The following is a 12,362-nucleotide window of genomic DNA, read 5'->3' as shown; positions in this document are numbered from 1 at the left end:
GAGCCAAAGGCAGACGCTCAACTGCCGAGCCACCCAGGTGCCCCGTTTTTAGGTAGTTTAAATGTTTGTCCTGTGTTTGATTGGCTAATATGTATTTGTTCATCTTCATTTAGTGTGATCCTGAGGACTCTCTGCGGTCCAGGCTTAGGACAGTGGCTGGTGTTTTTGTAACTTCCTGAGTCTTGTGACAGTGCAACATAAGTATAGCCCATCAGGCCTGTTCAGCCTGGGGCAAGATCTTCCTTCCTCTGTCTGGAAGTGTTCATGAAAGATGAATGGATAAAGAAGATGTGGTCTATGTATACGATGGAATATTCCTCAGCCATTAGAAACGACAAATACCCACCATTTGCTTCGACGTGGATGGAACTGGAGGGTAGTATGCTGAGTGAAGTAAGTCAATCGGAGAAGGACAGACATTATATGTTCTCATTCATTTGGGGAATATAAAAAATAGTGAAAGGGAATAAGGGGAAAGGAGAAAAAATGAGTGGGAAATATCAGAAAGGGAGACAGAACATGAGAGACTCCGAACTCTAGGAAATGAACTAGGGGTGGTGGAAGGGGAGGTGGGCGGGGGGTGGGGGTGACTGGGTGACGGGCACTGAGGTGGGCACTTGACGGGATGAGCACTGGGTGTTATTCTATATGTTGGCAAATTGAACACCAATAAAAAATAAATTTATAAAAAAAAAAAAAAAGTAGTGTTAATGACCTGGACTGCCTCGGAGGGCTCTTCTGTTTCTTTTGTTTTATTTGATTTTCAGAAAAATGAGGATTTGAGTGAAAACATCTGAGTGCACCTGTATTGACAGACCCTCAGTCCTTGTTTATGGGAGGGAGGTATTTATGTGGGAGATCATCCTGTAGATTTGTCCCGAGGCTGAGTGTGGGGGCTACGTATGAAGCCCTGCATGAAAGAAAAAAAAAAAAAAAAAAAAGCCCCTCACGGCTCTGATGCGGTGAACCTGCTAACCCAGGTCATCCAGAAGCTATTTGTTCCTGGCTGTTGTTAGTACATCAGCATTTCTCAAACCTGTTCTTTTTTGGGATTTAGCTACTTTGTTTGTAATGATATACAGCATAAAAGATGAGTGTTTACCTTGCTATTGTCTAAGTAACCTCCCAGTAGGATGGCTGTGGATCTTGAGGTATCTTGTCCTGGTTTTGGGGTGCCCTGATGTGCCCTCCCCCAGCATGAGCACCAGCTTGGGCAGGAGGGAAGTCACAAAATTAAACAATCTCATGGGGTTTTGTAACTGCAGAGAGCTTTGAAATGCTGGCCTGTACCTGGGTGTTAGAGCACTTCCCAGCAGGAAGTAGAGGCTCCCGAGTATACCATCCTCCTGTGGACATACCCCCTCTTCCTCCTTCATGGAGCTGCACGGGGGTGGGAGCATTGAGGAGGTGGTCAGTGTCTGATGCCTGAGGCCCTGACATCTTTGCATCCTAGGTTGTCGTTGAGTGACGCGTGCCTCCGTGTGGACTGTAGGAACTATGCTCACTCTGTACTTCAGAGCACCCCTTCCCCTGGGAAAGGAGAGGGTCCACCTGGGCCCCAAGGAACTGCCCTGGAGGCTTTGAAGGACCGGGGTCCTCTTGAAACTCCTGGCTCTGGTCACTTGGGTTTTGTTGATAGGGAAGTCGGGTTCTTTCTGAGAGAAAGTGCTCTGCAGTAACTTCTCCAAGAGAGAAGTCAGAGTAGCGTGTTTTTAAATTAGCCAGTAAAATAAAGATGGTCCATGAGCAGACAGGGCTCTGTTACTCCCAGGAGAGGCCTGCAGGCCTGGATCCCACCACCCTCCACATGGAGCCGTGGGACTACGGGCATTTCCTGGAAATGATTTCTGACCAGGACAGAGGCCATGATTCTGAGCGGACCCACATGGCTTCTCCAGGGCTTGGTGACGCGTTGGTAAATAGGGTGACAAGTGTCCTGTCCCTTTTTCAGGGCAGCAAAGATTAGAGGGCTGGCATATCACATGTCCCACCCCGTCTGGCAGCACTTGGACAGGTTCTCACAGTAAGGTGGAGGGCGTTGAAAAACTTGGAGCTCATAGAAGGTCCTCGTAGACGCTCTCCGCAGCTGCAAGCAGTTGGTCCAGTCAGCTCTGGGAGAGGACCCCCTCCTGGTGTGGCTGAGGGACCAGCTCCTTCTTAGGGCTTGAACTTGGGAACCGAGTTGGGGTGCAGGGGGCAGAGACTGCCAGAGACAGGGTGTAGGGGATGCTGCTTCGCCATTGGGTGCCCAGGGTCTGCAGCCCCGTCCAGCCGCATGCCTCTCCTCACCCTCAGTCTCTCCATAGACAGCTGTCTGCCCCACATTCTCCAGATTGCCCTGACTAGTTGGACGAATTGCATGGGAGGTGGGCTGCAGGAACTCTCAGACTCTGGGGCTCCCCCTTTAGGGGTGGAAGCTGGGGCAGGCCCATCAGAAGGGTGGGTGTGGGGCAGTTCAACAGCATGGACTTTGGTTAAGGAGAGAGCACTCGGTATGGCCATCTGGTTGGTTCAGACCTTGTCATTATAAAGAAGGTGGACTCCTGGTGTACTGGGGGTGACTTAGTGATGAATTGCAGCCCAACCTGCCATTTGGAGACCCTGTCAGGCCCTGTGAGCAGCCTCCCCTGCTCAGCAGGTGTGAAAATGCAGTATGTAACATGTGCAGCTGCCTTAGCAGGTTGGCTACAGGAACGCCAGAAAGTGAGGTGTAGGCAAATATTTAAAAATTGTTTTGCAGCCATGTTATATCTTCCTGAGACTTTGTATTTTTGCATGCTCTAGAATAAATTTGACATTTTTCTGGCAAAAAGGCAAAGGGTGAAGTGCAGAGTGCAGTCAGATAAGGAGGAAAAGCAGATGCTGTGGTTCTGGCTGCGTGTGTCTAGGAAGGGTTGTAACTCTGGGGAGTAAGAGAGACAAATCCAGGGAGAAACACAGAACCTTGTGTTTTGGTGTGACTAGGAGGCAATTGGCTACCTGTGCTCTTTGAAGCGGGGTGGGGATGGTAGTTCATTGATTCCGCATTTGGTTGACATTTGGGTCCAGCTGGGTGGGTGGAGTGGGGCAGAGGTGGATGGAGACAGTTTATCCTGTGTCTCAAGTGATGGTGCTGAAGCCAAGGGGTATGGGCGTTCCTGCACGGAGTGGAATCCAAGTAATGGGGGATGCTGGGAGGTTTGCCTCCACTGCTGAGTTCAACTGTACTGACTGGTTAGGGGCCGGGGCGGCAAGAACGACTCAAGTCTACTTGGCTCCTGGCAGAGCGCCCACGTGCTCACTGAAACTTCAGAAATCTTGGTCACAATACCCTCCCCCCCCCCCCCGCCCCGCCCCAGTCTATCTCACCTGTGCCTCACCCTTTCCCCTCAACTTACTGGGATTGGCAAATTTGACTCCTCCCTCCCGGGTCGCCCTGACCGTGGACTTGAGGCTCTCTCTTGAGAGTCTGGGTTTCTTATGGCAGCTCACTGGAGTGCCCTCCTGGTGTGAGCCGCTCCTTTTCCTCTTCAAACTTGCCCTTCTACTCTCCAGCCACCACTGTCCTGCCTGTGGCTCAGGGCCAGCATTCTGTGACCTTCCATCCTGCTCTGTCTGGTCTGTGGACATGGGCCTCTGCTCCATTGGCTCTTCTACTATCTTGGTTTCATTTCTGTGGTTCCCCCTCTGGGTCCTGACCTCCCATCTAGGCTGCATCCTTACCCGTCCCTTATCATCTCTAGATCTTGTTACCCTTGGGACCCCACATGCTTTGTTTTATCCAGCCTTATGCTTTATCTAGTTACAGAACACAGTGTTTCAGTAAGAACTGAAAGGATAGCAGAAAGCCAGCAGTTACTAAAAGTCATAGTCCAGGTGACTCTACTGTCAATACTCTGGTGGTGATTTGCGGGGGTAACTCCCAGGTGTGTGTTTAAACTTGCACATCTATTGTACAGTTTGATGTAAATGAACTTCCACATTCTGTTCCCTGCTGTCTTACTGCACAGCTTCTCCTAGATACACTGGTAACTATAAATATAAATAAGATAATACTTTCGTGGAACATTTGAGACCGATGTGCAAGTGCAGAGAGAATATGGTGGTGACCTCCTGCACCCCATCCCCATCCTGAGTAATCTTGCTTGTGGCCGTTTATCTGTGTCTCCGCCTGAGTGATTGTGAAGCTGGTTACAAACATGTTGCCTCCTCATTAAGTATTCTGGTGTGTATCTCTAAAAATACCCAAAATAATGCACAATAGTTTGTTAGTATTGTTGGAGAGCTAGTGTCTGGGGATGTGAACGATTCGTGTCAGTGTCAAGCTAGTATTTTGTTTGGATGTGTTCATGTATTTTGGTTCTGCTGATGGGCATTTAGTTTGTCTTCAGGAGCTTCCTCCTCTGTAAGCACAGTTGGGACAAGCACCCTTATTGGCAGGCTCTTGCAGTGGCACTTTGTGGGCAACCTTGGAAGTATGCTGGCGTCTCTGTGGGGCAGGCAGATTGGGTGGAGGCAGGAGGGCCAGCTCACTGTGCTGTTTACGGCAGGGGTGCTGGATATAGTGCTCCTACTTGTATCATTTCTACTTTATTCTTTTGTCCACTTGGAACCGTTTTTTTATGTGATAAACTGTAACTCTACCTTATAGTTTTTTTGCGTAGTGTGCTGCCTCCAGTTGCTTTGTGAGATTACTGTGGTGCCTTTTTAAAAAAAATTTTTTTATTGGAGTTGATTTGCCAACATTTAGCATAACACCCAGTGCTCATCCCACCAAGTGCCCCCCTCAGTGCCCATCACCCAATCACCCCAACCCCCCACCCACCTCCCCTTCCACTACCCCTTGTTCGTTTCCCAGTGTTAGGTGTCTCTCATGTTCTGTCACCCTCACTGATATTTTCATTCATCCACTCTCCTTTCCCTTTATTCCCTTTCACTAATTTTTATATTCCTGTGGTGCCCTTTCTGTGCAAGGACTGGACTGGCGGCAGGTGGGGAAGGCAGGAAAGTGCGCAGAGTTGAGGAGGGCTCTGGCTTAGGCAAGTCCTCATGCCCTGCTCAGTCAGTGTTTCTCGGCTCACTCAGGCCACCTGGAAGTGTGCTGCTATTGTCCAATTTGGCTGCAGCTGCACTGGCTTCCAGTCTAGGACCTGAAGAGTCCCAATACCTTGAGGTCCCTGTGGGCAGGACTGCATCTGAGCTCTCTCACCTGGTCCGTGGTGGGGTTCGTGCACTTCTGGGCTGCGGTGGGGGGGTTGCCTTGAGTTCCCTGCCTTGTGGGCCTGCTGCGGGGTAGCTTGTGTTGCCAGAGCAAGGGAGCAGCAGGGGAGAGAGAGGGGAGGGTTGGAGTGAGATCCACAGACACACAGGGAGAGAGAGACGAGCCAGCAAGACCCAGCTCCTGAAACCTGACCTGGCCTTTGCAGATCCCATCACTAGGTCAGGCCTCACTCATGGAGAGGGGATTAGGTGGTTCCCCCTTACCTCCCACCCTGGGAGCCTGCAGGGTGCCCGCAGGCTGTGTCCGCTGTGTCCACTGGACTTGCCCTGTCCTTGGTGCTGGAGGCCCTGTCCTGTGGCTCTGCATTTGAGGGAGGGTCTACATGGGACCCATGGGGTGGAGTGAGGGCCAGGTCCCACTGCAGGTCCCCCCTGAAACGGGAGGTGTTGAGCAGCGTTTGGCATTCTGTGGTATGATTTGCAGTGTTGAGGTTTCTGCCCCGTGGCTGTGGCGTGTATCCATCAGGGAGCCAGGGAGTCTCCTGTGTGGCCCCGTGGGTGCTGTGATTCCTGGGAGTTGGTGTCTCTGTTGGCCTCTGTGGAAGGACTCCACTGCCCTCTTCCACACCCATCACTGCTGGTAGCACTGTGTCTGCCTCCTGCCGGCACTCCCAGCAGCACTCCATGCCCCCTCGGCCCAGACGTGCTTCTGATACTGTGGTTGGGTGCTGGCCACCGCTGCGTGTGCAAAGGGGCCCCTGTAAGGAGTATCACTGGGGGCTGGGGGCAAGGTCAGTAGAGGAGGGTGGTCCCTCTCTCAAGGCCCTTGTAGCTTCCTTCAGGTGCCCCACGTTTTGTGTGACTGTCCCTGAGGAGATCTGTGTGTAGGTTTCTCTTTCTCTGCTGGCTTTTCCACGTTTCCATGTCCTCATTGACTCTCCATCCGTTCATTGGCCCCGTTTGGGTGCTTTCATGCTTCTGTCTTTGAATGACTAGCCTACTGCCTCTTCTAGGAGGTGAAGTTCTGTTGGAGAGTCTTGCCATTTGTTTGAGACTTAACAGTGGCTGCTTGGGTGCCACCACTCAGCCCTTCCCAGCCTCCGTGCCGGGCTGGGGGACCGCTTCGATCTGGACTTGCCATGGGGGTTGTCTGCCCAGGCCTCTGTCCTGCCTTAAGGGGCTTCTGTTCCCCCGTGGGGACTTGTATTCCGTGGTAGGTAACCTGTTTGGAAGTAGAAAGTGTGCAGAGGTGGTGGGAAGCATGGGGCCTGCCCATGGAGGGGGGCAGTGAGGCAGCCCTGGCCTCCCCTCCCACCGGGAGCTGCGCCCTGCTGCCCTGTCACAGGCTTCATCTCCAACGGGCCCTGAGCTCTGGGGCTCTGTCCTGCTTGTCATGCGGGCGCCCAGAGGGAGTCTGTCTCATGGGGTGTGTTTCAGGGAGAGGATGGGGGTAGGGGGCGATGATGGGGTGGGTGGAGGGGGAGGAGATCCAGGGTGGGCGGCAGGATGAGGCAGGGCCTTGCTGTGGCCCTCGCGCCTTGTGGGGGGTAGAGGGCGCTTGGAGGGACATGGGTGGACTTTCTGAAGCCTGGAGCCTGGTGACTTCTGGCTCGTTCTGTGAATCATCTAAAGTGGTCTTAATCCCCTTTCTGTCTGCCCTTGCAGTTGGCTCAGCTCTCCAGGCGGCTTGGTGACTTTCTGTGGGAGCGGGATCCTCGTTGCCCACATGAGAACATAGCAGCTGGTTTTGTTTTCATGTAGCACAAACATGAAAGGATGAATGCCATGTTTGTAAGAAAAACGGTTAGTTGTGGCACACGAGTGCTTCTGCTTTTGGTTTATGTGTTAACACAAATTTAGCATTTTGGTGTTTTTCTTACTGGAGGGTAGGTTTGCATTTTGAGTATAAAGACTCTGTCCTCACGCTTCTGCTGCTGTCGTGGGCCACTGTACCTGCTGCGCACGGGAGGGGTGCAGCCCTCGTGGGCTGTGCACCTCCAGATGAAGTAGACCTGCACAGCCTGCTGCACTCAAGTGTGTCTCTCCACAGAGAGCGGAATTGGGGGATGCGAGCTGGGTGGGGCCTGGGCTTCGTGTGGAAACTGTGTTGTGCTGTGAGTGTGGGCAGTTGGGCAGGATGAACCAGCACTGGAGCCAGTGTAGGTCATCCGTACAGGGAAGCCAGTTGGCCTCAAGAGTGTCCTGCTTGGTATCGCAGCTGCCAGGCCTCTGCTGCCTGAGTAGTCAGCGGTGATCCTGCCAGCCGGGCACCACAGGGCTCGCTTACTCCCAGGCCATCGCTCCTTGTGGACGCACTCATCAGGTGCTGTTGTCTGAGGTCAGGAAACCTAGATACGTTACTTTGGTCATGGCTGTTTGTCTTTGATAATTGGCAATGAGTGGTCTTACACCAGGAAATTTGTGCCAAATCTGTGTGCTACTGTTAAAGTTTGTTTCAGAAATATATTGAATGACTTCCCAGTTGACGAAAAGAAGCATTTTTTTCCCCTTAGATTCTGTAGCAAAACGATTGACCACTGTCGTCATTGCTGTGAAACAAAGGACCCCAAAGCTCAGTGGTTAAAATAATAGTAAATGTTTATTCTCCTGCAGGGTTTCTGTGGGTCAGAATTTGGGAGTGGCTGGGTTGCAGTGGAGACACTGCCCGGCTCTGCAGCCACCAGAAAGTGTGTACCCAAAGCACTGGCCTCCACGGCAGCTGTACCCACGGGCCTTGTCACCTCTCCTGGTGACCCACAGTGGGACACAGCATACCATCTCGCCATCTCTGTTCCCACCTCGCCCCCAGGCGAGGACAGGTCTGCCTGATGGTGTGGCGACTTCCTGGAGCCTGACTCCCCAGCCCCAGCAGAGTGCCTGGGGCCCGTGGTTTCCCAGTTCTGTCTCATATGTTGGTCACCATCCCCCAGGCTTGGGGTACAAGCTGTTCTCCACATCACCCGTGAACAAGAGCATTAAAAGTAGTGTTTTTGTTTTTCTCATTTTGTTAGTGAAAGACAAGCTCGCACCTCTTGTGATTCTGACACATGTTCTGTCTCCAAACAGATCATTTCTGTGTCTGGAAGACTTGCTGTGGGGTAAACTGGTCACCGTCCTGAGTGTGGACAGTGTAGGCGTCCACAGGAGCTGGTTGCCAGCTGCTTAGCTTCTTTCTAGGTCAGATTTGTTGTCCTGTGGTTCTTAGGCTCCGAACTGAAAACCAGGCTTGGGAATAAGACAGGTGTGTCTTTCCTGACCTGGCAGCTCTGGGCAGATGATCCCATCAGAGGCAGTGCATTTCCAGAAATGGCACCTATAGCCTCCAGGCGTTGTCGCACCTGGGGGGCTGCCAGCGTCTGGTGGTGGTGGCCTGTGTGCTGCTGGTCTAACAGTGAAGGGCAAACTGCGTCAGGGTCTTCCCAGCCTGAGATCTGGACTCGTGCTGCTGGGACAGTATGCTCTGGATGTTGCAGCCGCTTTGTGCCTGGCCACTGCCCATCACTGGGCTCTCACGGGACAGAGTGAGGCTGGGCCCGGCCTGCTGCACAGGTGGTGGGTGCACCGCCCATATTAAAATTCCCAGCCCCCCTTTTACACGAGCTCTTTGGGAGTACAAGAGGAATCTGACCGAGCATGAGCACTCAGGGTTCATGTGAGGGTTTTCCTGGTATCACGGAGCAGACCTGATACTTGTGGGGGACCTGTCTCTTGTCCAGTGCTTGTGTGGCTCCTTCATCCTCTGGGCTCTGCAGCTGCCTTCCTTTATGTCTTGTCCGTTGGTTCTCCAGTGGCTCCTCAGCTCTGGGTCCTGACATTGAGACTGGTAGGGACTGGCCTCTTCATCCATTCCCAGACTTTTCCAGAAAAGGTTGTGCTGGTCTCTTCCCGCCCAGGCCGCCCATTGGGTGCTACTGCAGGCAGCCCGTGGTGGGGAAAGATGAAGCCCTTCTGTTCCAGGGAGGACGGGCTGCTCTGACCTATAGCTCGAGTCAGACTGGGTGTTCCCCAGGGGGACTTGGGGCTTCCCAGCTTGGTTCTTGCTTTGGGTTGTGAGGGTTGCTAGGGTTGTGCCACTGCTGTGCCAACCATGAGCGCCATCTCTATGGGACAGGGGTGGCAGCATTCTTGGCATTCCAGTGAACGGCCAGTGAGCGCCAGAGCGGCACGTGCAGTGGCACCAGATCAGGGCAGATGCTGGGTCCCACGAGTCCTACCGGGGTAGACTCGTGAGGGCAGTCAGGCCCTGTTCTCATCGGGTCTTTGTCCAGCGTCCACTCATGCATCTGCTCTGGTGTGAAGGATTGTGGACAGGGCCTTCAGGGCCACATCTATGGGATTGAGGAGCCCTTGGGGCTGTGGGAAGGAGGAGCTGCCAGCGCCGGTGATGTGCCGGGGAGGGGGGTGTCTGGGGCTGTCTGACAGGTGCTGCTGTCATTGTGGGGGCACTGAGGCACTCTCCTGCTATAGCTAGGTCCTCGCTTCAAGGTACTTGGTGTCTTGTGGCTCTGGGGCACTTGGAGCCTGTTTGCTGGGACCAGTCTGTTTTGGGCTCCATCGGCAAGTGGAAAGTCTTCCTCACCCACTTCCTGGCCAGTGATCTTCTAACCCAGCCAGGCCTCAATCTGCCATTGTCCTCCTGGGCACACACACTTGGTCCCTTGGTTTCTTTGGGAAGTTGGGGTTTTGGAGAGTCCAGGAAGCTTTGCTGGGCTCCAAGGCTGTGCAGGTAGTCCCTCACATGTGTAGGCCTGACTTCCATCTCAGGTGGAGTCAGTGAGTTGGGATATATACTCTTGGTTTCTTGTGTGGATGATGCATTTAGTTTGTTCACTGTGCATCCAGTAGAGACCGTAAACCCACCCCTGGGATGCCGCGGGGCCTGAGGTGGGGGTTCTCCCATGCCAGGTTCAGGTGAGCTGTGCTTGTGTGTACTCCAGGCTCATCACTGCCACATGTGTGCTTGGGAGATGTGCTTCTGGAAGCTGCAAACCTCAGGCTCCTCATAGGACACAGGCTCTGGCCTCAAGCCATGGCCCCTGGAGCCTCAAGCTGTGGCCCCTGGGGACTGCATTTGCTCAGGGTGGGAAGATGATGGGGCTTCGGATACCCTGGCTTCCTGGAGGAGCAAGATGATGCTGGAAGCTGGGCTTAGATCTGCTTACAGGCTGGCCTGTGCTCACACATCCCATGAGGAGCCTCCAGCACACAGACGTGAGCTTCTGTGAATGCATGGTTCCTGTGGGTGGACATAGGTGTGAGTCCCTGAGCAACTAGGCATTCTGGGGTGGGGGGGGGGTGCTCTCACCAGGCCAGAAATTCCACTGTGCTGGCTGCTGGTGGTCAGAAGCCTGAGCAGGAGGGAGAAGAGACTTGTCTCTTGAGATGAACTGACCTGTGTTGTGATTTGTGTGCATGCGTGTACTTAGGCACATGCGTGTTCATGTGTGGGTGTTGATGCCTCTGTATGGATGTGTGTGTACACCCGTGTATGTGTACACGTGTATGAGCTGGTGTAAGTAGTGCATGTGGCAAGGCAGGTGTGTTAGGAGGCTTGGTTTCCCAGGCACCCCCCCATCCCCAGCAGAGCTGCCTGTGTTGATTCAGTGAGGCATGCAGACGCCCTCTGTTGATGCCTGGTGGGGATGGAGGAGCTCTTGGCTCTGAACTCAAGGATGCTGGCATCACAATAGGCACTAACAGTGCAGGTGCCCACAACTAACTTATGCAAGTCTCCATTTTTCCAGTGGAAAATCTAGAAGAGACAAAAGCAGAAAGCACGTCAGCAATCATTCCTAGACCTGGACACGACCACTTGTAGTGTCCTAGGTGGTCCTGCAGACCCTCCCTGTGCATTGTGTGCCATGGGTTGTGACCTTATTTCCCTGGTGCCCCCAGTGTGCTCGTGCTGTCAGCAGGCACCGCTGTATGGGTGTGGCCTGGCATCTGCACGTGGTTGCCCCACTCATGAGATGGGGCGCCCAGGGTGTCAGGCACCCCTGCCATCCTGCTGTGTCCCCTGTTGTGCATATAAGTACTTTACGCCCAGTTTCAGGAGGAACTGCTATGTCCAGGGCTGTGACCATGCCCTCTTCTCAGGTCAATCACTAGTCTGCTTTCAAGATGGTTAGATGAATTTTCATGCTTACCCAAGGTGTGCCCCTGCTGCTCTCATACTTGCCATGTAATATGTACGTTGATCTAACAGACAAAAGCTGTTTGACTAACGGGTCAAGGGCTTACTTTCAAAGGCTGAAGTCTTCACGTGATCTTTTTTCACACTGAGTGTCCAGTTAGAGAGCTCAGCACTGGGGAGGCCCTGCACTCCCTGCACAGCTTCCTGCACTTGTTTGCATCACCACGGCCATGTGGTCTTTCATGCTTTATTTTATGCGCCGCTCAGACAGGCTGGCTTGTCCTCCCAGATGTCCTATTTATTGTTGTTGTTGCTTTCCGCAGGCCGGTCTAATTGAAGCCAACGGAGAACTCAAGGTCTTCATAGACCAGAATCTTAGTCCTGGAAAAGGTAAGGCGCCTCTTTCTGAAACGCCATTCTGTTTTTGTTTTTTTTTTTTAAAGATTTTATTTATTTATTCATGATAGACAGAGAGAAAGAGAGGCAGAGACACAGGCAGAGGGAGAAGCAGGCTTCATGCCCGGAGCCTCACATGGGACTCGATCCCGGGATTCCAGGATCGTGCCCTGGGCCAAAGGCACAGGCGCTAAACCACTGAGCCACCCAGGGATCCCTAACGCCATTCTGTTGTACGAGTGTTCCATGTGGTGTATGTGTGAGTTTCTTTGGTGCAAGAGTCCTGCTTTGAGGGTGCCTGGGCCCCCCAGTGAAGTCAACCAGACACCACCTGCAGGCACACATCTGTGGTGCAGTTCATTTTGGTGTGTAAGCCACATACTGTTTGCAGAAATTCGGGAATGTGAGGTGCTGAGAACCCAGGTCACATGGTTTCCTCCACCTCACGGCTCTTCAGGTGTCTGCTCTGGACACGGGCCCCAACCAGAACAGACTCAGATGCAAGGCTTGTGGTGCATACCTCATGTGCGGATGAGCATCTTCCTCGTCAGGAAGCCGTGTGTGTCTGTTCAGTGGCTCATTGGAGTTGAGGGGTGAGCATGGGGGTGGATTGGTCAAAGCCACTTTTCCCGAG

At 53.1% G+C, this 12,362-nt stretch overlaps 1 protein-coding gene across 4 annotated transcripts in view; it reads left to right on the top strand.

Moving 5' to 3' along the window:
- The window catches only part of TFDP1 (transcription factor Dp-1), a 41,932-nt gene that overhangs the window by 7,933 nt on the left and 21,637 nt on the right, over positions 1-12,362 (top strand). For 2 of the 4 annotated variants that reach the window (XM_077854859.1, XM_077854858.1), the window contains exon 3: positions 11,656-11,722. In XM_077854859.1, coding sequence (XP_077710985.1) covers positions 11,656-11,722 — 67 coding nt within the window. Of the gene's footprint in view, positions 1-113; positions 394-6,960; positions 7,003-11,655; positions 11,723-12,362 lie in introns of those variants that run through there. The other 2 variants (XM_077854856.1, XM_077854857.1) reach the window with 2 other exon arrangements.

Source organism: Canis aureus, chromosome 17 (assembly GCF_053574225.1).
Source record: "Canis aureus isolate CA01 chromosome 17, VMU_Caureus_v.1.0, whole genome shotgun sequence".
NCBI classification, from domain to species: domain Eukaryota; kingdom Metazoa; phylum Chordata; class Mammalia; order Carnivora; family Canidae; genus Canis; species Canis aureus.
This window is presented reverse-complemented; position numbering and strand designations above follow the sequence as displayed.